Source organism: Contarinia nasturtii, unplaced genomic scaffold (genome assembly GCF_009176525.2).
Source record: "Contarinia nasturtii isolate CC-2019 unplaced genomic scaffold, AAFC_CNas_1.1 Cnas_scaffold_2204, whole genome shotgun sequence".
In the NCBI taxonomy this organism is placed as follows: Eukaryota; Metazoa; Arthropoda; class Insecta; order Diptera; family Cecidomyiidae; genus Contarinia; species Contarinia nasturtii.
In genome coordinates, this window is record NW_022199527.1 from 14329 (window position 1) to 39715 (window position 25387).

Genomic DNA, 25387 nt, shown 5'->3' on the forward strand with positions numbered 1-25387 from the left:
ATGCGGCATTTTATAGCTTAGACTTGGGCCTAAAAATCGGTGAAATTTTCAAGTGACCATGAAAGGCTAGTTTTCGAGCTAATGACCATTATGTGTCTAGCCAAACGGTAACTTTTTGATTTTTGGCCAATTTGGCCACTCCAACTTGAAATTTTTGGACCGCAAATGACTCCATTCGATAGCTCATTTCAAGACCTTTCCAATGAAAGGTGACCATAGGGAAAAAAGTCGAAAAGTGACTTTCAGAGGCCGGCCATGGCCAACATGGCGGCCATATCGAAAAGTGCCGGAACAAAAAAGTCTTAGTTTTTTGTGTACTTTAATCACAGAAAGTTTCAAAAAGATCAAAAACAAGTACGCAAAATTGCGCACAGACAGATATGCTAAATAACTTTTATAGGAAAATCATAAGAAATTTTCAAAATGCGGAATTTTTCGAAAAGATTGATCGATTTCGACGGTTAGAGGATCGTTGTAAAGGTATTGAGCTCTAGAATTCGAATGACGAAGTTTCAGGGGTCGACGACCTCATTTAGGGCCATTTATGGCCATGAAACTGAATTTTGACCCTTTTCTTGAAAGGACTATATTTTAAAGACAGTCGGACCGATTTTCAAACTTTGATATTTTTTCTTGATCTATAGCCCAAGGGCTTTCCAACCATAAATCAATCGCGGCTAAAGGCCTTCCAGGCTAGAATTTGGAAATTACGTGTATATATAGCAAGTCGACTTTTCAACACACTAATGCAAGGGCGTCGCCAGAGGGGGGCAGGGGGGGGCGGCAGCCCCCCCCTGAGCAAATTGTCCTCGATTTTTAAAATGCCAGACATCAAAAAATTTTTTTTAGAGAACCGATGAACTAATAATCGAAAGAGCTATTTCACATTTCAAATTTTACTCATTTTTTTTTTTGAAAAATCGATGACATCAGTTCGTTGGATCATTTAGAGTCTGTTTGTAATTATATAAACATTTGTTACTGAATTTATCAAACTAACGTCTCAAAACAGCGACAAAGCAAAGTATAAAACTTACATTGTTTTGTTTATATGAGGCATAAACATCACAATTGAAAGCGATAGCCAACTCTTTGCATTTATAGATGAATCGGTTGTTTTCTTTCTTCACATATGTGTTTGTTTTATTATCAACGAACTGATGTAAGGGATTTGTTATTTTTTGGGTTTGTTTGCAGTAGACTTATCAAAGTTATTTTTTTTTTTATCAAAATTAAGTATACAATTTTTTTATGATGAAAAATAAGTGCTAATGCAATGGCATATTCTATTATCTCATTGAATATTATCAATAAGTTTCAATTTCTTGGCCTGCTCTGATCTTGTATATATGGATAGATAAAATTCCAGATCAATTGGAGTGTTGAAAAATACATATACAGCTTTGAAAACGGAAATAGAAAATATCGAAAAAGCTCATTAATACAAACATACTCAATAGCAATCAGATTGCTGAAAAGAACACTGAGAATAATAAACACAATTTTTTATTTCACAATTTATTTCATATATTCATTGACTTTCACAAACTGAATTTGAATGTTTTCGAATTTTAATGAACTTTTGAAAGGGTTTGATGTTTTCGTTGTCATCGGAGGTGAGATATAATTTCCTTCGGCGGTGATTCAATATTGAATAGAAAATTCGATAATCGTCTAGCCTCGTTAATTTGAAAATTAAAAACACGATTATTATTAAAATTGAAAAGAAATTTTGACGAAAACCATTTATTTGTACCTGTTATTGTTTACCCTCCTCTAAAGACCGTTTGAATTTTTTCACAGATCTTTTTGCGAAAACTTTACAGCCAATGATGGCGATTATCAATGCCAAAACAATTAGCATGATAATCAGAATGATCCATAAGATCAAATTCATGTTTTCGGTGTTTTCTTGGGCTTTTATCAAAGCAGTTTGTTGCGGTTGCGATGGGACGATTATATTAATTTGACTTTGTTGGTCGCCAGTTAGAATTTCACCCACTTCGTAACCCGTTAGAGCCGCGCCGCCGTATTTTAATGTTCTCTTTCCAAACTTCGGAATTTTTGGAATTTTCTTAAGAATCGGTACTTTTGGAACTTTCATTTTCGTCTTTCACGATGTTTGTCTGATGTACTGATTGAAAATGATTATTTTTACAGAAGTGACATCTCTTTTATAGTTTTGATTTTGCGAACTTAATGGATAACAATATGCATGCTTACATATAAAACTGATCGGTCATCTTTTTTCCAGTGGTCATAATATTCAAATTTGGGTGTAAATACTCTTGCACTTTTGTTTATACAGGTGTTGAAGTGACTTTGTTTATTCGATCCATTCAATATAAATTCTTATTTTTTAAATGAAGAACACTTTCGCTTTAATGAGTCACACATTAAATGATAAATCATTTTCAATGCTATAATTTGTTTCTTTTGAACGCACTCAAATTTGGCAAGAAGAAACTCTTTACTTAGCAAAAATATTCATTAAACAATTGATAAATCATTTCAAATGCTATAATATATTTCTTTTAAACGCTCTCAAATTCGGCATGAAGAAACTCTTTACTAAGCAAAAATATTCCTTATATGAATTTATTTATTGGTTTAATAAACTGATTGGAGCACAGTGGATCGGCTTCAATCAATTGTTTAATGAATATTTTTGCTTAGTAAAGAGTTTCTTCATACTGAGTTTGAATGCGCTTAAAAGAAACATATTATAGCATTGAAAATAATTTATCATTTAATGTGCGAAATTCAAAATCATTATAGCGAAAGTGTTCTTCTTCTAAAAATTAGAATTTATATCATAAAATTGTAAGAATTAAAAAATGTCTCATAGAAAGACTAAATTCAACCGTGATTGGATAACATCATATCCCTGGTTGAATGCCGTACCAAAAGACAATTTCAGTGGCTACTGTAAATTATGCAAAAAAATATTCTCAATCGGCGGAAAAGGCATCGCTTGTGTACAAGAACATGCCAAGGGTGAAAACCATAAAAAAAATGAACGAGCTGTGGCCACTTCACACTCTTTACATCGGTTTTTTGCTCGTGAGTTTTGATTTTATTTCAATTTTGGGTATAGTGATTTTGATTTAATTTACTTAATTTTAATAGGGCCAAGAGAAATACCAGAGATTTCTCAAACTGAACACAGCGAAGAAAATGAAATTGAAAATGTGAGTGATAGTGATTTAGATCATTCTTCTGATGTCAATAAAGTTTTACCACCTGAGTGTTCTGAAATTAACGAGCCAGCATCTGCATGCAGTGCAGAAACTGAAAATCAATCTGCTTCAACAAGCGGCTGTTCTGGTGATGATGATTTCCCAGAATTTGATATTGGAAAATATCTTGGAAAGTCCACTTCCATGACAAGACCACAAAAATTAGATATTTTGAAAAAATGTTGGTCTCCTCCGAAGAGCTATGACTTCAGTAAAGATGTTGCTGAACGTCGAATTTACTCACAAAGAAAGTTTATTCATGATTGGCTCACAACCTATGCACCTTGGCTTACCTATTCAAAAAAATTGAAAGGTGCCTTATGCCTATATTGTGTATTGTTTCCCCCAACTGTGGTACAAGGCGTTTTGGGATCATTCATTGTGACGCCATTTACGCGATATAAAAACATGCATGAGGAGTGTAAAAACCATGCACAAAGTAAATGGCATAAGCAAGCAACTACATCAGCTAACAGTTTTCTGAATGTTTTACCTGTAAACGTTGTAGCTATATCTGGACATCAAAGTTTAATTGAAAACAATCGGAAAATTTTGTCTTCAATTATTTCAACAATTATATTCTGCGGTACACACGACTTGCCATTAAGAGGAAAAGAATCACAAACTGGTAAATGATCTTTTAGATTTTCCGAATGTTTCCCCGATTAATAAGTGTAATTTAAGTTTATTTTTTTTTAATGTACTTTTGCATCATAGGCGTTTTTCACGACTTAATTAAATTCAAAATTGATGCCGGAGATGAAATTCTTAAAAAACATATAGAAGAAGGCAAAAAAAATGCTTCGTATCTATCGGTACAAATACAAAACGAAATTGTCGATTTATTGGGGCGTACTATTCAAGAAATTTTAATTGAAGATGTTAAAAAATCTCCAGTATATAGTATAATGGCAGACGAAACTGCCGATATGTCTGGTAAGGAGCAGCTATCTATTGGTGTTAGATTTTTTGATGAACATAAAATGATAGTTCGTGAAGAATGTCTTGGTTTCATTGAATTAAATGCCATGGATGCTAAAACAATCGCTAATTTCATTGATAATTTCATACAAAACCATGGTCTGGATCCGATGAAATGTGTGGGGCAAGGCTATGATGGCTGTTCCACAATGTCTGGCGATAACGCAGGAGTGCAAAAAATTCTGAAACAAAAATATCCAAAGGCTTTGTATTTTCATTGTGCCAGCCATAAAATTAATCTTGTTGTCAATGATTCAAGCTCTGTTCCTGAAATCCGCAATACTATATCAACGGTCAAGGAGATTATAAATTTTTTCAGAGAATCTGTTTTGCGTCGTAAATATGCTCCAAATATTCCGACTTTCTGTGAGACCCGTTGGTCGCAAAAATACCAGAGCATTTCTATTTTTAAAAAACATTTCGAAATGCTTGTTACCGGATTGGACACACTAGCAAAAGAAGGAAACCGCGAAACACGAACGAGAGCCTTCCAGCTACATTGTTCCGCTACAAAACCAATATTTATTATTTGTGTTTTTATAATTGCGAAATATTCTGCTATGATTGAACCCATTGTAAATGCGCTACAATCTAAAAATCTGGATCTTTTCTCATGCTCGATGCATATAAAAACTATTTTAAGTGTTTTGAATGACCATAGGACAAATGTAGATTCTGGTATCAAAGATCTTTTGGACAGTACTGAAAAATTCGCCAATAATATCGGTGTGGAACTTTGTATACCCAGAGTTACAACTCGACAAGTACATCGATCAAACCAACCCTCATCGAGTCCCTCTGATTATTGGAAAATATCTCTATTAATACCATACCTCGATTCACTTATAGCGAATATAAAATACCGTTTTCCAGAAGAAAATATTCCGGCATTCTCACTGTTAAGCCTACATCCATCCAACATGCTCAAAATGACTAACGATGAAATGATCTCAAGTATAAATAATTTTGCTGAATTCTACAGAGTAGAGAATGTGGAGAATGAAATAGAGTTGTGGCGTACAATGTGGGAAGAAAAAAAGCTGACCAGTGAAAAACTCGAAAAATTAGAATTGTGCGATGTTATTCGAGAAGCAAACACTTTTTTTTCCTACGATTAAACAAGTTCTATTGATAGCGTTAGCCCTTCCTTGCACCACATGTACAATAGAACGTTCATTTAGTACACTGAGAAGAGTGAAAACGTGGCTCCGCACAACAATGCTCGCAAACCGTCTCACAGGTAGCTAACTGTGTAACAATAAATATGAATAACACTCTAAAGTTTAATTCATTACAGGTCTTTGCATGTTAAGCATTCACCGCGAGCTTGTAAAAGAAAATAAAAACAAGATATTGAACGAAGTTTTGGAAAAGTTCGCATCAGATACAAGAAAAATATTGCTAAAATAAGAAAACATAAATGCATAATATAATATGTATTTTGTATCTATAATATATATATATATCGATTTTTTGAAAAATGTCATCGTTTTTTGAAAAAAATGTCCTCGTTTTTTAACTGACTTGCCCCCCCCCCAACCGAATTCTTGGCGACGCCCCTGCACTAATGTGGTTTCGTCACTCGCGCGTACTGCCGTCCGCTGTGATCTAGAATTAAATGATCACTTTGGTTCATTAGCTCATAACACGTATATATCATTTTAATTTTTTTTAAAAACTAGAAAACATTTTTCACATTGTTTTGTAGTAAAATTTCCAGTGATATTGAAATAAATAGAAAATATGTCGAAAAATTGAAAAAAAAATGATGAAATTGTTTCTTAATGACTCTGACTTGATGAATGACAGTTCTATGAACACATTGTTTTATGGAGAGTTTTAGTTGTGTAGAGAATCAAAGAAAATAACGAATAATAATTAAATACTAAATTTCTCACTTGCAATACAAAAATTTGGGAATATAAAAGGTAAAAAAATATATCAAACAAAAAATAATATAGAAAATCTATAATAATAATAACAAAAATATTAAAAAATAAATTTTTAAATCTTATGTCGATCGTCTGATTTCTCCAAAATGTGCTGTCAATATTTTTTGTATGAAAGTGTATACTCTATACTCTTAACACAATCGCGTACACTCACACACACGAATACTAGTATAGAACTGTGTATGCTTATACGCCTTTACCGTCTCAACGTTGAACAACGAAGGGGAAGTGTAGCATATTACGGCGATCTCCGCACACGAGTGAGACTTTATTTCGCAAAAAGGCCATGTGGGTCTACTTTATTCATTGCTGAAAAAATATGATGCTGCGTGCAAAATACACACGCACTTTGCATGTCTATTGTAGGCTTCGTTTCGTAGCTGTGATTGAAGGCGTTATAATATTTCTGAATATTTCACTTCACATTGGTAAGTTTACATTTTAACAGCAAACAAAATATTCTTCATAGGTGTTAATTTTTCTACTAATTAGTAGAATTATTATTAGTTTATTAGTTTCATCATTTTTATTATTTTATTACTTAGTAGTTCTTAGTAGCCACTAAGAAGTAATAATTATTATTTTAAGTGCACGATCTGGACTTTTTTCACTGTTTGAGTGCTCTATACCGAGTCTCCGAGAGTTTCATATAAACTTGCTATGTGATACCTATTGAATAGTAAGCGAATACCAATCGTGATTGAATCAATAGGCGTTTTAATAAAATTTCTATTAACATTCTAATAAAAAATCTACTAACATTCTAATAAAAAATCTACTAAGACCTAATAATTAGTAGTTGTTAGTAGCTAGTGAAATAATAATTATTACTTCTTAGTGGCTACTAAGAATTACTAAATAATAAAGTACTAATGTGAAAAATCTACTAACTAATAAGAATTTTTATTAATCATTATTTATTAGTTACACCAATGATATTCTTCTTAAATATTTCGGGCATTTTCTTGATGAATCACAAAATACATTTGATTTTCTTTAAATAGAATTTTCAATTCACATACAGTGCTCTGTATCGATTTGAACTATTATTATATATATTTTACAGCCAGTATGTGAATTTGATACAATTTATTTAAATTTATTGTCCTAAAAATATAAGTAACTAGCCGGCCTCCGCTCGCTTCGCTCGCTACGGCACGCTCGCTCCGCTCGCTCGGCTAGGCATGTTATTATAATTCCTATCTCTATAGATTTTGACTTTATTAAATTTTGTTCATTCAATATTAATATCAATTTTAAGTCATGGACCATGTTGTCCGACCTCAATAGCCGTATTAAATTTTGTTAGACCATGATGTACCATGTTGTCCCACATCAATAACCGTGTTAAAAGTTGTTGGACCATGGTGTACCATGTTGTCCCACCTCAATAACCGTGTTAAATGTTGTTAGGGCATGATGTTCCATGATTTCCAACCTCATTTACCGTGTTAAATGTTGTAAGGCCATGATTTACCATGTTCTCCCACCTCAATAACCGTGTTAAATGTTGTTTGGCCATGATGTTCCATGATTTCCAACCTCATTTACCGTGTTAAATCGTGTTAGACCATGATGGACCATGCTTCTGACCTCATTTACCGTGTTAAAAGATGTTAAAAGTTGTTAAAACATGATAACGGTGATAAAACGTTTTAACTCATATTAGACAACGATGGCTGTTAAACCAACTTCAAAAGTACCCCTCTCCCATAATTTTGGGCCGAGGAATCCGAATTTGATCATGAAATTTACAAATTTTGACATCGCCCATACAAATATTTGAAAAATAAAAATCGACCGTGATGGAGTAGTCCAATTTGGTCCAAAACCTCATGGTGACCTAGATCTCGGTCCAAAGTATAAGGGTGCAAAGTTTGGTTCAGATCGGTTGAAAATTGTGAGAGGAGTTAAGGACAAAAGAATGGCATTTCGTTTTTATAATATAGATAACAATTGTATATATATGTTAAGCCTGCCAGATCGCCCGGATAAATCCGGTGTCGCCCGGATTTTTGAAGCAAAACCCGGACGAAAAATCGCCCGGCCCGGATCACCGGATATGAAGAAAAAAACCCGGATTTCGCCCGGATTTTTTTTCCTTTTTTTAAAAAAAAAATCAAAAAAAGACGCGTTTCAACAATTTTTTTCTTTTTTTCAAATTTTTTTTTCAACAATTACCAAAACCATAAGTCAAAATGAAGCTAAAAAAATCAAATTTCCATTAATGTTTTACTCATTCTGCGTATTGGAAATTCATTTTATATTAAATTCTAGTACTTCACTTGTGTACAACTGAATGACATTTCACTTTGGTTTGACAACTCTCTCTTCTCGCATACGTACTATAAAAACAATCGAATCATTTGTATTAAAAATGAAAGATATTCTTTTTATTGTGTTAATAAACAAATTTGAATCGATGATGCAAAATATATTCAGCAATCTGAGCAGAAATGATCGACATCGTCATCGAACACATATCAGTTTGCACTGTGTTATTGTTGAGTTCAGTTCATTCAAAAAGAGAAGCAAAATAAAAATGCCTGGTCCAAAGAGTGGTAGCTGTAAGTGGAATCCAGAGTACAGCAAACTTTATCCGGGAATTACGGCAGCGAAAAATGGGAAATCAGACCATTGTCATTGCATGCATTGCAACAAAGATTTGTCCATTCACCACAAAGGCAAGGCTGATATTGAAAAGCACGTAAATACAAAGGAGCATATCGCCAATCTGAAAAAAGTTGCTGGTACAAAAACGTTGTCGAATTTGTTCAATGGTATTGTATTTCTATTTGCTGTTTGTTCTTGGTGATGTTTTTCATTACAATCAATATTTTTATTTTGGTTGAACATATATAGCTAATGAGAAAGCAGCTATTGAAAATGCAGCGAAAGAAGCATTGTGGTGCTACCACAAAATACACAAAAATCAATCATTTGCGTCATCTGACTGTGAAAGCGGTATCTTTCGTGAAGTGTTTATGCAAAACAAATTCCGATTGGGTAGAACGAAATGCGCAGCAATTGTTTCAAATGTGTTTGCTCCAAAAATTGTCGAAGAAATGAAAAAGGAATTGGAATCATGCAATTTCGTCTCGATCGCAACAGATGCTTCAAACCATGGTGCAATCAAAATGTTTCCCGTTGTTGTTCGTTATTTTGCAGCACTCGAAGGTCTCAAAACAAAGGTTTTGGATTTATCAGATCAAAAAGGTTCATCAAATGAATGATTTGATTGTGTTCTTTTTACTAAAATAAAATTGTTTTCAATAGGTGAAACTGCTGACATAATCGTGAATTTGCTAAGCGTTACGGCAAACAATTATGACATTGAGAACAAAATTGTCGTGTTCTCTGGTGACAACGCACCAACCAATTTTGGATCCGTTCATCGAACAGGCAGCAAAAATGTATTCAAGCAACTAAAACAACGTTTCAATGCGAATATGATTGGAGCTGGTTGCACCGCTCATTCACTTCACAATGCGATAGGCAACGCTTCTGACAAGCTGGACATTGACGTTGAATACATCGCAGTGAAAATTTATACACACTTCTACCGATACACTGTTCGTTTGAATACATTGAAAGATTTTTGTGATGCAATTGGTGAAACATACGTAAAATTGAAAGGCTACAGCAAAACGCGCTTCTTAGCGTTGAAAGAATGTTTGAGTTCAATCATTGCCAATTTCGACGCATTGAATGAATATTTTCATTCTTTCGATGCACCTGTGAAAATTTTGGAATTTTTCGATGACCCATTCGCTTTGGTAACGTTGATTTTCGTTCGAGATCAAGCAGAGAATTTTCAAAATGCCATATTGCGACTTGAAGGAGACTACATTTGTGCTGTTGATGCGTGCCATACAATCGATGAATTGAAAACTAATGTTAAAAGTCGGCTGCAAAATAATTATTTTTCATCTGAATTCCGCACTGCAAGTGAGAAAGTCAACAATGGTGCTCCAAAACGAAAGTTTATGGATAAAGTCAAGGCATTTCATCGCACGGTATTGAAGTATTTGAATGATTGGACTGAATGGTTGGATGATGTCAAAGTATTTTCTTGGATTCGGCTAAACAACAAAGTAAAATGGAATGATATCGAGTGTGCTGCACTATGGATGACTGGACGAAACTATTTCAATTCAGTGGATATGGACAAGCTCTTCAATCAGTTCTCAATTATGGAAGCATTCTTGAATGTAAACGAAAATTCAATCAAAGAGGAAAAGGCGACTGACAAAAAGTGGGTCAAAATATTTCGTCATTTTGATGAGAAATCGGTGCCATTTAGTGAGTTGCTGAAGTTGGTAGAATTTGCATTGGTCATTCCTGCTACAAATGCAACAGTCGAACGCGTTTTTTCACACATCAATGACATTTGGACACCAGAAAAAGGCAGCTTGAAAATTGAAAATGTTCGTTCACGGTTAATGGTCAAGTTCAATTGGAATGATTCTTGCTCAAACTTCTACGAAAAAATCAAGGGTGATTCCGAACTGCTTCGTAAAGTTATGGGACATGAAAAATACGACAAAACGTCCGATTTGTTCAAGACACAATCAAATGAACAGTTACTCTCAACTTCCACTACAGCTTAAGCTCATATTTAGTTAAAAATTTCTGATTAAGGTTACATGCGAGTTTATTTATTAATATTTTGATTAAAAAATATGATTTTTGTATCAACTTCTTTTGTTTTACTCATATATTATATTGATCGAAAAAAAAAATTTTGAATTTCGCCCGGATTTCGCCCGGATTTTCAATTGGCAATTTTGGGCCCCATCGCCCGGATTTCGCCCGGATTTAGAGAAAAATCGCCCGGATAATCCGGCCCGGATCGACTAAAAAAAAAATCTGGCAGGCTTAATATATGTGCGTCGATATGAGTAAATAAACATTTTTTTGTAATTTCGTATTAATTTTTTATTTTATTTCAAAGAATCCACTTTTTCGCTTTATTTTACCCGATTTTTATTTCAGTTGTTGTTTGTTCTGTTTTCTTTTAATAATAATAATAATATTATTTTATTATTATTATTATTAACTATAATCAATTATAATACTAAAGAACGCTAAAGTATTTCTATTATAAATGCTTTTTAATTAGTCAGTGCATTGAAATGATCTTTTTTATACGTTTTTCAATATTATCCTCTTTTTGGATGACATCGATGATAGTTTCTGAAAGAAACTTTTCATCGCCCGATAAATCCTTGTTTTTGAGAAACTTCATGAAAATCAATGAAAACTTTGAATGAATCTCATTGTTACATTGCATTTAATAAATTTGCCAATTGTAAATATGGTTCCGTCAGGAGCTAGTTTAGTTTGAGTTGTATCCAATGGCCCAGCAAATAAAATCAAACTAATCATTGGCATTACTGTCAAGTTTCCGATGAAAATGTGATTTTCAATTCGTTTCTTCTGCCCGTATATCAACTGTTCGGTCCCAATTCTATTCAGATCGCGATCGTTAAGCAGCGATGTCCAATGTATTTTCATATTTTCGGACTTTTCTCCGACGAATCGTTCACAATTGTCACTCGCACGACACAAATTAGCTGAAAAATATTGGCATTTTTCATGAAACATTGCATTGTAAATTCATAATTATTATTTTATATTACTTACGGCACATGCCAGCTACCAGACACGACTTAACAATCTCCCATTTCGATGCATTTTCGTTCAATTTTGAGTCGTCATCGATGTACTTTGCCATTTTTAAATGATTCATGATAAGCTTGCGCAATCCCATAATTGTCTGCATGCTCCTTTTCGACAAATCGTTGCACCAAGCTTCACACGTTTTTAGAATCGTTTGATGATCACTAAAACCGTTTGTCGCATTCGAATTTTCGAATTCATTATTTGATTCACAATCATCTTTCTTCTTCTTTCGTAGCATATACAATGACTTTACGGACAGTGCACTGACAATCGTTAATACGGGATCCACACATTGTAGAAAAATGGAGTATAGAATCATTTTTCCCAATTGACAATTAACTGGCATATGTGCTAGGTGACTCCCCAGCTGTGTGATCTTTTCATTTGGTTCCAATGCATTGATTTTAATCAAAATTTCGATGCTGTTGTTAACTTTCTGTGGTGAAGGTGGTTGAATTGCTTCAGCTAAAAACTGCTTGATTGATGAACCATCGGCCAACAATTTGGCTTTAAGGCATATTTCAAGTAGAGACATGCGTAGCATATCGGGGGTTGTATAACTTGCCATTTTTTCGTACTTATCAATTGAGTATAATCGATAAGCGCACCCTTCTCGCACTCTACCGGCGCGTCCACTACTTTGTTTAGTACATGCCTTTGAAATATCAACGGTGTCCAGGCAAGTTGATTCCGTGACCGAATCATAGTTGTGCTCTTTTACTTTGCCCACATCGACAACGTAAACCTATAGAAAACAAAAAAGTATGAACAATTAAGCGCAATGAGTAATATCAATTAATACTAAAACATACATATTGAAGAAACTTAAATAGTCGCCTACGTATAATCACTGATTATTAATCAGTACATAAGATGATTTTAAAAATTCTTTTCGAATCTTACCACATCATCAATCGTAACCGATGTTTCTGCAAGATTTGTGCTGATTATAATTTTTCGGGTTCCATTTGGCAATGGATTGAAAACATTTTCTTCTTCGACACAGCTATGAAGAATAAATAATCGAAAGTTTTCTTTGCCTTCGAATTTAATTTCCAACAAATCGTGTAATGTTATGATGTCATGGTATCCTGGTAAAAAGATGAGAATGCTTCCATCGCAAGCAGTGTGGCTATGAATATGATCGATAACGTGGACCAGTAGATCGAAATCAATTATGTCGTCATTGAATGTCGAGTTGTAAGCAAGAAGTAATTGCTCTTGCCCACTTTCACAATGCATTGTATCTTCAATATATATTTTCATCTCATCGGTTTTGAAACCGGTTCGGTACAAAACTTCATCCAAGTAAAAACAACTTACATTAAATAAACGTCCAGGGACGTTTATTTTTGGACAATTGTTGAAATATTCACTAAATTGATCAGCTTCTAGCGTGGCTGACATCAAAATCACTTTGAAGTCAGGAATCACTTACATGGCCTTTCTTCCCAAGTCAGTATAATACGCTTTTCGAAGAGTGTACACGCTCTTCTCACACTCTTCGTATAGTTTTATTCGACTCTCTTCTCACACTTTTGCATAAAACACGTTTATTGAGAGAGAATAGAGTGTGTAATGGTATTGGTAATGATATGATTGCTGTCACTGCATTCTAGTAGTTATGTTTGTATTTTGATATTTGAACGTTTTTGACGTTTATAGCATTCGTCAGCTGTGTCAAAATACAACAGAACTACAAATTCATTTTTTTTGTATACGTTCATTTTTTTCAAAATGTCAAAAATAAACAAAATCAAAAACTATCCATCAGTGGAAAAATTTATTATAAAGGAAAAAAAGAAAGCTACTGAGCAATAAACGTGTTTTATGCAAAAGTGTGAGAAGAGTGTGAGAAGGGAGTCGAATAAAACTATACGAAGAGTGTGAGAAGAGCGTGTACACTCTTCGAAAAGCGTATTATACTGACTTGGGTTATGGCGATTAGAATGAGATCGGTGTTTATCTCCCTTTCATGAACTTCATCCAGTATCACATGAGTAATATTTTTATATGCGTCACTACTCTTTGTACCAATTAAACGTTGCAGTAAATACCCACTCGTTTTCACGATTAAATTCGTTTCTGCCTTGCGACATTTTTCCAAGCGAATTTGGTGCCCAACGGAAATGCCGTGTTCATCGCCTCTCTCTACCGAAATCCGTTTGGCTACCGATGTGGCGGCAATACAGTTGGGACTAATAACATCAGACTAGTAAGATAGTTATTACTTATTACTAATAATTTCTAATAACTGGTAATAAGATGTCATCTTATTAGTGTTATAAGTATAGTAATAAGTATAGTTATTAGAATGTTACTAGTCAGAAGACTAATAAGATGCATGTATCTTATTAGTATAGTTATTAGTATAGTTTCTCATCAGTATATTTCGATTGGTGTTACTAGAAGTAAATACTACTGAAACACGAAAAACAGCAGTAAGGCAGTCAAAATCACAAAAAAACTTCCGGTCGATTTTTCTCGCATTTCCAATGGTTCCAATTTCCATCTGGTTTCTAGAACTTCCAAAATGTAATTCCATATACATATATTATTCGAGTAATTTTATACAGGAATTACATTTGGAAGTTCTGGAAACCAGGCCAAATCTTGAAAGTCCACCAATCAGCCAAATTCCACCGGATTTTGATTTTAGGCCAAAAAGTAGTTGGCTGTATGGTGTTCACTTTGTGAACACAAATTTGCTTATTTTTGCCGATTTCCCATCGGAAGTGCGAGAAAAATCGATCGGGAGTTTTTTTGTGATTTTGACTGCCTTTCTGCTGTTTTTCGTGTTTCAGTACTATTTGCTTCTAGTAACACCAATCGAAATATACTGTTGAGAAACTATACTAATAACTATACTAATAAGATACATGCATCTTATTAGTCTTCTGACTAGTAACATTCTAATAACTATACTTATTACTATACTTATTAGTGCAAAAAAGTAATAAGTAATAATATAGTTTGATCTTATTAGAATGATAAGATAATAAGATGAATAATAAGATACCGAAAATGCCCAACTGTAGGCGGCAATGCGGCGAGGCTGTGTCAAGATGATTCGGCATGCCATACCATTTCTAGTTGCTTCTTCCATCAAAAACTGTGGCACTTGTGTAGATTTTCCTGATCCTGATTACAAATTATAAGCAATGCAATGAAAAATTAAAAGTAAAAAGTATAGGAAACTTATAGAACAATTACCCGTCTCCCCCGAAATGATAATAACTCTATTCCTTTCAATTGATGCCAAAATGTCTCTACGAAATGTTGCTATTGGCAATGACTCGCGCACTTTCCTTATTTTTGAATTAATATTGGGCCGTGGTGGTATCTTAGGTGATGATTCAATGCACGGGTGTATAAATTTTGGCTGAACTTGTTGATCCAATACAGTTTAGATTTCGCACATGAAATTGACTTCTGTTAACTTATCGACCGTCATTTCTGTCAGTTTGATTTGTGGACTATCTGTATTTTGTACCTCACCACCCATTGCTCCTTCGTCACTTGACGACCAGTCATCATTTGGTTCAATACCATGTTGTTCTGTTGCAGTTGTATTAATGCGCTGTTCTTTGAATGTAGATAATGGATTTGAATCATCAAATCTATATAATCGTTTATCGAATTTTGTGGGTTTTAAAGATGATTCATAACCGTCAATGCACTTATCAACAAATGATTGTGTTTTATTTTCGGATACGTCGATTCCAATATATCCTTTGTATCCATTGAAACGATTCAAATCAATATTTCCATCGTGTGCAGCAAAAATCTTCAATACATTGTAAAAACTTGGTCCATTTGGCTTAATTGCTAGAAGCATAATCGTGTTTTTAGTATATTCGCCGGTTATTTCTACCTGGCCATTTCGCAAAATCAGTGTTTTACATTGTTTAAAGACCAAAACTCCATGCTTTGGTGTTATGACTAAACGGAATCGAATGCGATAAATGTTTGTTTTATCTAGCACTGCAATTAAAATAGATGACCGTTTAAAAGTTGTTTGCTTAATCGTGATGAAGTTCTGCAAGTCCACTTGTTGGAAAGTTATCAAACTTTCTGCGGGTGACGATACTAAATTCAATTTTAGATTGAATTGTTGAAACCGTTGATCGTCTCCCAAAAACATCATTTCTCCATCATTATCGTTATAAATCAGTTGAAGGAGCGTTCAACAATCCGAATAAGTTTGATCTTATTGTGCTGATTTTGTTGATAGGCATGCATGGGTTATTGTGACTTGATCCATTCAATGAAACTACCAAACAATTACTGCAATGCATGGTATAAAAAGGCAAATCACAGGCTTCGGTGTTGTGATTTTTGTTGCAATTCATACAACGAGCGCCTCCTTGATCTCCTTGTAATAAATTTTGGTTTAAGTTCGAACGAAATATCATGTCTTCTTGCATTGTCCAGCCAATACCAGTAGACCACTGTGTTGATTTGACTTCACCATTGAATTGTATTTGTAATTCAACAGCCTTGGAATTGGGATTCATGCCAAAAATGAGCCTCCCGTTGTAGAGAGAGAGAGAGAGAGAGAGAGAGAGAGAGAGAGAGAGAGCATTTCATGGCTGTTATGTCATTTGGTCCAACATCAATACTTAAACTAATTTCTGGACGTCTGGTGTGTAACAATGCAATGTAGAATGTAAATTGAACCATTTTCGACGATTGATAGCTCAAAATATTATAAATGGAGCTATTTTCCACAACGAATAGGCCACATGTGGCCGGAGAGAATAATTTCGTCGTTGAATCAATTGGATCGAAATGTTCGTCTTTGAAGAAAAACAGATCCGCGCCATTCGGTTGGAATTCGTTTTTCAATCGTATTTTAAATCTTGGTATCGCTCTTTTGCATAGCACGTCCAATCGATAGCCATGAAGCAATGCATTGTTGTTATTACACACGTGTTGACTGTTAAATATCATCGATTCGCAAGAAGCACAACGTTGAACTGTCACGGAATGTATGCAGTTTCCCGCTGAATGTGTTGATTTGCATGTTTCGCATTCCATCTATGTAATTTCGATGCAATGATAATTACGGATAATTAAAATGGATTAAAATAACGTAAATCATTACTTAAAAAAATACCTCGACACCTCCTTGAAATCGCTCCAAACCAATGTGGTTTATGTGCTTTGTCGTTGCTTATTTTGAGGTTATTTTATAAACTTTGGAATTATTGGGAATTATTATTTCCTACAGGCAAATATCGAACAATTTATTATAATTTATTACTTACACCAATTTAAACATGTTATTTAAATACAAATAAGTGTAACTTACAGAATGTTTGCATTTATTTTTTAAAAATAAATCTTATTTCACAACACGTACACATTTACATGTATATTCTACAAAGAAAACAATGCACTGACATAAAAGCGGCCATTGAAATAAATTGAAATTGTCAAATGACTTTTACCAATAGGGTTGCTATAGTTCATCTGGCAACCGATGCGATCGCTTCGGTCGTTGTTTGTCATCGTCGTGCTTTGGTAAAAATGAGTCATTATTTAAATGGGACCAATAACAGGTATAAAAGCAAGAGAAACTAGTAAAAACCATCAGTTTCTCTTCAGTTCCAAAAAGCAATCATTCACAAAGTCATCCCGAAAAGAAAAAATGTCTTCAAAGGACACCAAGGAAAAAGGTGACGGAAACGTTGAAAACGCGAAAAAAAAGATGAAGAAGAAATTGTACATCCGCAAACCTTCTCCGATGTTTGTACACATTTCATCAAAGAATTCGGTAAAAAGGGTGCTGATCCCAAGTTGGAGGATCCCTATGACGGTGCAGTTTTGTGGACCATTGACCAGATAAACAAGTTACCTGATGTGGAAAAACTAGAATCGAAAAAGGAGCATCCATTCTTTGTTCATCATGGGTTAAAGTTAGCCCTGTTTGGTCGGTCCATACGCGAGGGGGAGATTGCGTGCATATAGTCGTGATTTATTGACAAATATTGGCGACACATTGGTTTATATTCGTATACGAATATGAACCACTTTTTTCAAATATGCCACCAATATGCCACCAATATATTCCACTATATTATATAAAATACTCTTGTAAATACTAGAGTACAAGTACTTGCTAGAGTACAAATGGTAAAATACAATATATATTATTGAAAAGAAAATGTTTTAATGAAAAACCGAAAAAATGGTTTTTTCTTGATTTGTATAATTAAAAAAAATGTTTTATTTTATTTTTTATTGTGTGTTTTATTTATTTATTTATCCGTGGATTATGAACATTAACCTAATTTTGAAGAATAAGTTCATTGTGCAAGAGTACTAGATTTGTACTAAAATCTAGTACCAAATATCAACGAAAATTTTATACTTGACATAACCTCTTTTTTGACCACATTTATTTGAAGCGTCTCAAACATGGTAAGTTTGCTTCTTTTCACATATTTTAAAAATATTTTCTTTAAAACTTAGAATATTTAAAAAAATTTACTAGAATAAATAAGGTAAAAAAAGAGGTTATGTAACGCCGTTGCTAAGCGGTCTTAATTTTCACTTGAATCAATACCTTGCAATGTTTAAAAAACGATTTTTTTTATTGAAACCGATTATTCTTCTGTTCCAAATTCTCATTTTACCTGGAACAGCATTCTCAATGATATTGTTACTTCAACCGATCCATAAATTCGAAGCAAAAGTTTTCGTTGTAGTAGTTTCATTGGCATTTTCGTTTGCAACCAAATTTTTCATTTTGTTTTATATACGAGAAAGGGTGACGAAGGCCAAATTATTACAAATTGTTAGTGGCCTTAATATTTACACATACTGGACGTCAGCGTTTCTCTTTGATTACATTCTTTTTCTACTTATGGCATCCATTTTAATGGTTCCATTTTTTACTTATCAAATTGGAAATTGTATCGATGTAACTGCAGTTTTTGTGACTATTGCTGCTTTTGGATTTTCGGTATTACCGATAATCTATGTGGTTTCATTTTTATTCACATCACCCAGTGCTGGACTTAATGCGATGGCTATAATTCCAATAATACTGAGTAAATTAATTTACAAAATTGAAATCTAATAAAAAAAATTAATGATCATACATGTTTTTACAGATTTCATTTTAAAGCTAGTACCAGCAATGATTTCAGCACCCGAAAGTCAAAAAATATGGCAGTGGTTTTTATTACTTTTGCCATCATATTCATTGCTTGACAGTTGCATAAAGTGTGTGCACGAGAGAAACAACGAACCAATCAACGTTTACAACTGGGATGAAAATGGTATTTTGCGAAATTTAACGTACATGGTTACAGTTGGTGTTGTGTTTTTTGTAATTTTGGCCGTAATCGAATTTTCAAAATCTTTTGGAATAACGAAGAGCAAAAAACAATCAGTGCGCAATATAAATGATATTGATGACGATGTTCTTAAGGAGAAACAAACTGTCGATGCAATGACTAAGACTGAATTACAGGTGACCAATTTAGTTCTTCGGAAGCTTACAAAAAATTATGGTGATTTTGTGGCAGTGAATGAAATGTCGATTGCCGTCAAAAGAGCCGAATGTTTCGGTCTACTCGGTATAAATGGCGCTGGTAAAACGTCCACATTCAAAATGCTAACGGGTGACACAAGCATTTCCAGTGGCGAAGCATATGTGCAAGGCATAAGTTTGCAGAGTGAAATGTTGGAAGTGAACAAGATAATCGGATATTGTCCACAATTCGATGCTTTACTTGATGATTTAACCGGTATGGAAACATTAGAGATTTTTGCACTAATACGTGGTGTTCATCGCAAAGATATCCGTAGTATAATTGAACGTCTTGCAAACGAACTAAATTTCAAAGCTCATCTTTATAAAAAGATAACACAATATTCAGGCGGCAATAAAAGAAAACTTAGCACGGCCATTTCTTTGATTGGAAATCCAGTTATTATTTATTTGGGTAAAGAAAAAATAAATTATATCAAATAAAATCATATTCAAAGCAAACCTCTCTCTCTTTCTCTCATTTCAGATGAACCTAGTTCTGGCATGGATGCGAGTGCGAAACGTCATTTATGGAAGTTGTTATCGAAGGTAAGAAGTTCTGGTAAAACAATAGTATTAACATCGCATAGTATGGAAGAATGTGAGGCTCTTTGCACCCGTTTGGCCATTATGGTGAACGGTGAGCTGAAATGTCTTGGATCAACTCAACATTTGAAGAACAAGTTTTCCAAAGGCTTTTGCATTACAATCAAAATAATGAATAAGTAAGTCCACTTTTTTATTTCACAATTTTTCTACTTTTTTTCTTATATCAAACTGTCTTTGGTAGCGTTTACTCGGAATCGACGACAAAAAGTCATGCATCCAAAATAAAGGACTATGTTATGCAAAATTTTACAGAAGCCCAATTGAAGTAAAAAAATTTCAAATCGATAAATATATCTAAATTTTTGGACTAATTGTTTTGGAAATCATTATATTGTAGGGAGGAGTATGATGAATTGTTGAAGTATTACATCCCGCCATCAGACTTGAAATGGTCGGCTATATTCGGTATCATGGAAATAGCAAAAAAAAATCTATCAATTGAAGACTATTCAATTAGCCAAACAACGCTTGAACAAGTATTTTCGTCGCTTACAAAAAGGTATTACTGTGATTTTGTGAAAGTAAAGCTTTTATTAAAAAAAAAAACTCTTTTTCCACAGCAAACATCTCCACGTGTGTTAAGCAAAATAAAATATCTTCAAATAGGAATGAAAAAATGAAGCCTTGTGTGTTTTTTCTCTCGTTTTTCAAGATTTTCTTATAAAAATCTGTAAAATTGAATAAAATTGAATAAAGTCGTAAACAGATATAATTAACAGATGTAGTCCATGAAATAAGTTTGTGAATTTTTTTATACATATACACTGAGTCTAATATTTTAGGTAGACAAAATTTAGCATGGCACACTCCACTCACACGCCTTTCGTATATAAATCCTATGTCAATGGAGAGTTTCTCTGCTTACTTTGATTGTTATTTTGTCTATCAAAAAAATTAGATTCACTGTATATAGTACTAATTACGCAGATTCTGAATATGTAATCAAAGTTCTAAAAAGTGTACTAAAAAATTTTTTTTTTGCTTTTTAGTACATTTTTTAGTACATTTTCAAAATTTTTTTAGCACATTTAGGAAGTACAAATTGAGTACAAATTTTTGGTATATTTCGTTTTTGATTCTGAAAACTAAAATTTCTGTACTGAAAAAACACTTGTAATTTTAGTACAGTCGATGTAATAAGTTCGTGAATTTTTTATACATATATATAGTACTAATTATGCAGATTCTGAATATGTAATCAAAGTTCTAAAAAGTGTACTAAAAATTTTTTTTTTTGCTTTTTAGTACATTTTTTAGTACATTTTCAAAAAAATTTTAGCACATTTAGGAAGTACAAATTGAGTACAAATTTTTGGTATATTTCGTTTTTGATTCTGAAAACTAAAATTCCTGTACTAAAAAAACACTTGTAATTTTAGTACAGTCGATGTAATAATTTCGGAATATTTTTTATACATATATATAGTACAAATTATGCAGATTCTGAATATATATTCAAAGTTCTAAAAAGTGTACTAAAAAATTTTTTTTTTGCTTTTTAGTACATTTTTTAGTACATTTTCAAAAAATTTTTAGTACATTTAGAAAGTACAAATTGAGTACAAATTTTTGGTATATTTGGTTTTTCGATCCGATGTGTACTAAAAAAAAAGTTGTACTAAAAGATACTTCCAGTTTAGTACAAATTCTAAAAATGTTAGTACAAATTAGTACAAATTGAGTACAAATTATTTATGGGTGTAATGACCCCCTAGCTCAAAATCACCCGTGAGTTGTCACAGAGCCTGACTCAAGCCATTTGGAATATGTATGTGTCAAAATCAACATGAACTCAAAACTCAATGTTTTCATTTATGCGGCTTATATTCCGCCAAATTCACAGCCGGATATATACAAATGCCACTCAACAGCTATAAACCGTATTCCATGGAGTCAAAACGACACTATCATTATAATGGGTGATTTTAATTTACCCCTTGTAAATTGGATGACGGATGACGCTGAACACAACATTCTCATTGCTACTTGCGTCACTCCACAACACGCGGCTGATTTTATTGAGGACATCACTACAAATGGAGTTTACCAAATAAACTCAATTCGCAATGCCAGAAACAAACTCCTCGATTTGATATTCACAAACGATTTCACGAATGTTGAAGTTTCTTGCCCACCGCCTTTATCTGCCATAGATGAACAATATCATCCGCCGATTTTACTGACGTATGAATGGCACATGAGCAACGCTACTCAGGAGCAATTTCCAACTCGAAACTTTTTCAAAGCTGACTACGTAGCAATGAACAGGTATCTTAATGAAATCGATTTTTCGCAACATTTTTCAAACAAGACACTCGATCAAAAAGTTGACATTCTTCACCAAATTCTCAATGACGCGATCGAGAAGTATGTGCCCATTCAAACGAAAAAAATTCAATCGAAATGTCCGTGGAATAACAAACAACTACAGTCTCTCAAGAATAAAAAGAATAAAGAGTGGAAACGGTCAAAATTGAACGGTGATGATTCCAACTATGTGATAGCACTCGAAAATTACACCAAATTAAACACGGAACTCTACAACTCTTATGTTGATAAAATGACGTCTTCGTTGAAGTCCGACCCATCATCGTTCTGGCGCTTTGTCAACACGAAGAAAAATAGTGACTGCGATCCGAAATTGCTACATTTTGGGGATAAATCATCGGTTGATAGAATGGAGCAAGCTGAAATGTTTGCAACATTTTTCAAAAACAATTTCGCCAAGCAACCGTCTCAAATTCAATTGACAGCCCACATTCCTACTCAACCAAACTCAACCGTGGATCAATTCAAACTCAATGAATTTTCCGTTTTCGACAATCTGTTGCAAATTAATACGAAGAAAGGCGTGGGTCCAGATGGGATTCATCCCATTCTACTCACAAATTGTGCCGCCTTATTGTATAAACCGCTATCGATGATATTTAACGAATCACTAGCTACGGGACACTTTCCCACCAAGTGGAAATGTTACAGTGTCGGGCCAATTTTCAAAAAGGGATCGAGATCAAACGTCGAAAACTATCGCTGCATAGCCAAATTGCCAACGATCGCCAAATTTTTTGAATATTTAATCAACTTGGAGCTTAGTAAAATTGTCGCCGATAAAATTGTTCCACAACAACACGGTTTTATGAAAGGTCGCTCAACTGCATCGAATTTGTTGGAATTTTCGCATTACTCCATCAAAGCACTAAACGATGATAAGCAGATTGAAGTACTTTACACCGACTTCAGCAAAGCATTCGACATAGTTGATCATTCAACTCTTGTCTCAAAATTACATAATTTCAATCTGCCACCAAATTTAATCGAATGGATCAAGTTGTATTTGTCAAATCGTCGTCAATTCGTAAAATATGGACAGATGGAATCAACTGAGTATGTAGTAAACTCTGGAGTGCCACAAGGAAGCCACTTGGGCCCCACGCTATTTCTACTTTTTATTAACGACATTGTTAGTGCCATCAAAGACGATGACATTTTCATTTCTCTGTTTGCTGACGACTTGAAATTAGCAACATCAATTACAAACACGAACGAGGCCTTTAAACTCCAATCATCGATCGACAAATTAAAACTTTGGTGCGTAACAAACAAACTGCATCTAAATCTGGATAAATGCTCTGTTATGTCGATATCGAAAAAGAGAGATCAAATCATAAACACTTACCATTATGGCAGTCACACCTTCAAGAGAGTAAGTGAACAACGAGACTTGGGGGTCATCTTCGACAACAAACTTAACTTCGTCAAACATATCGATTCAATCGTGGCCAAAGCGACATCAGCACTTGGATTTGTGAAACGATTCTGCTACGATATTCCTGATGTCCATACTCTAAAGTCTCTTTACTGTGCTCTTGTTCAATCGATCTTAGAATATGGCAGTTTAGTATGGCTTCCATATCATGGCATACACAAAAACAAAATTGAATCGTGCTTGCGTCAATTTACAATGTTTGCACTCAAAGAATATCCAAACATTTCAAATGACTTCAAAATTTCTTCGTACAGCACTCGTCTGAAGAAACTCAATATGCAGTCACTTCAAAGGCGCCGTATAAATGCATCAATATTATTTATATTCGACTTGCTGCATAATAACATTCACTGCCCATCACTGAAAACAGAAATCTCTCGCAATCAAAACGAACGGAACTTGAGAAGTGTCGAGTATATCAAAATAAACGACAAACTATTACGTATCAATCCATCTGTACCACTCAATCAAATGTGCAAAATGTCAAATAAAGTCCACGAACTATTCAATACGCAACCAAAGAGATCAACATTCAAAAATCGACTTCTAGCTTTAAGCGATGATCATTTTTCTAACTTTTCATTGGTGTCTAATCATAATACTGTATTCATGAATGATCTAATGTGATCCAATGTGATGTTTTTCATAGTTATTTAGTTTTTTGACTCATTGTATCCAGTGCAATTTGAAAGTATCTTACTCATATCTGTTTATTTATTTATTTTCTTCATTACAAAACTGAAAAATTGTTTTATACTCTATTACTTAAAAGATGTGGTTTTTAACGGAGATCAGATGGCATCCATCATGATCATACCTTTTTCCCACCAATACATGTAAAAAAATTATGTATAAACACAAACTATGGTTCAGCCAGTTTTGGCGGTGAATAAACATTATTATTGATATGCACCCGTTTTGAGTTCCGTTTCGATATGCGAGTAAACAATAAGTTGTTTTTATTCTAGAGCGTTCAATTGTAAAAAGAAATGACATTCATTTTGCAAACCATGATTAATATTTTAATACATTCTCCAATTAAACTGGGAAGACAAATATGTGCATCCAAAACGGTCCCCAGTAATGTGTGGAATGTTGTCGTCAAGTCGCTGAGACCGCAGAGTGCATAGATGTGGTAATACAAGGTACCGAGACAGTGTCTGTATCAGGACCAAATTAAAAATTTGAATAGTCGACCACAACACTCAAAAATATGAACAATTCCAAAAACAAAAAGTTGTGCTCGCCAATTTTTAAATTCACATCAAATCAAACTACACACAAGACGAAATCCGTTTCACTCTTATATTACTAAATTTCAAATCCATGAACTATAAACTAGTTAGTACAATTTTACTAAAGTATTTTTAGTATGGGTTTTTTCCCTCTATTAGGAGCCAATTAACTCCCCTATCAATTATTATCGATACCAAATGGTTGAATGATTTCATCGATATTTTAATGAATTCCATATTTATTCAATGCTGCCAATAAAAAATCCTTAGTGGATCTGGTTGGTTCAGTAGTCGCAGTTCCAATAAAATTAAACAACACCCTTGTGCCGATACACTCATGATAATCATACGAGTCGTAATTAACTACTATTGATTCG

General features: G+C 33.8%; 3 protein-coding genes across 3 annotated transcripts; 2 read left to right on the forward strand and 1 right to left on the reverse strand.

The window, feature by feature from the left end:
- Positions 1 to 2837: 2837 nt before the first annotated feature.
- Positions 2838 to 5338, forward strand: LOC116347953 (52 kDa repressor of the inhibitor of the protein kinase-like). The gene is made up of 3 exons (XM_031778777.1): positions 2838 to 3063; positions 3130 to 3867; positions 3957 to 5338. Exons 1-3 carry the CDS (start codon positions 2838 to 2840, stop codon positions 5336 to 5338), a joined length of 2346 nt encoding a protein of 781 aa, XP_031634637.1.
- Positions 5339 to 8482: 3144 nt separating this feature from the next.
- On the forward strand, positions 8483 to 10870 carry LOC116347952. Its single transcript, XM_031778776.1, has 3 exons — positions 8483 to 8952; positions 9035 to 9388; positions 9449 to 10870. The coding sequence occupies exons 1-3, from the start codon at positions 8550 to 8552 to the stop codon at positions 10780 to 10782; spliced, it is 2091 nt and encodes a 696-aa protein (XP_031634636.1). The 5' UTR covers positions 8483 to 8549; the 3' UTR covers positions 10783 to 10870.
- A 940-nt stretch (positions 10871 to 11810) lies between these two features.
- On the reverse strand, positions 11811 to 16004 carry LOC116347954 (3'-5' RNA helicase YTHDC2-like). The gene is made up of 7 exons (XM_031778778.1): positions 15929 to 16004; positions 15277 to 15841; positions 15071 to 15165; positions 14891 to 14998; positions 13784 to 14032; positions 12761 to 13272; positions 11811 to 12602 (listed from the first exon to the last, which is right to left on the reverse strand). The coding sequence occupies exons 1-7, from the start codon at positions 16002 to 16004 to the stop codon at positions 11811 to 11813; spliced, it is 2397 nt and encodes a 798-aa protein (XP_031634638.1).
- Between the last annotated feature and the right edge of the window lie 9383 nt (positions 16005 to 25387).

What these genes read in the sequence shown, in the direction of transcription:
- LOC116347953 (XM_031778777.1), top strand. Translation starts at nt 2,838, where the DNA reads ATGTCTCATAGAAAGACTAAATTCAACCGTGATTGGATAACATCATAT. An exon ending in TTTACATCGGTTTTTTGCTC is followed by an intron (nt 3,064 to 3,129) that starts GTGAGTTTTGAT and finishes TAATTTTAATAG; the next exon opens with GGCCAAGAGAAATACCAGAG. An exon ending in AGGAAAAGAATCACAAACTG is followed by an intron (nt 3,868 to 3,956) that starts GTAAATGATCTT and finishes TTTGCATCATAG; the next exon opens with GCGTTTTTCACGACTTAATT.
- LOC116347952 (XM_031778776.1), top strand. Translation starts at nt 8,550, where the DNA reads ATGAAAGATATTCTTTTTATTGTGTTAATAAACAAATTTGAATCGATG. An exon ending in GTTGTCGAATTTGTTCAATG is followed by an intron (nt 8,953 to 9,034) that starts GTATTGTATTTC and finishes GAACATATATAG; the next exon opens with CTAATGAGAAAGCAGCTATT. An exon ending in GGATTTATCAGATCAAAAAG is followed by an intron (nt 9,389 to 9,448) that starts GTTCATCAAATG and finishes TGTTTTCAATAG; the next exon opens with GTGAAACTGCTGACATAATC.
- LOC116347954 (XM_031778778.1), bottom strand. Translation starts at nt 16,004, where the DNA reads ATGATGTTTTTGGGAGACGATCAACGGTTTCAACAATTCAATCTAAAA. An exon ending in AGTATCGTCACCCGCAGAAA is followed by an intron (nt 15,842 to 15,928) that starts GTTTGATAACTT and finishes TTTTAATTGCAG; the next exon opens with TGCTAGATAAAACAAACATT. An exon ending in TATCATTTCGGGGGAGACGG is followed by an intron (nt 14,999 to 15,070) that starts GTAATTGTTCTA and finishes ATTTGTAATCAG; the next exon opens with GATCAGGAAAATCTACACAA.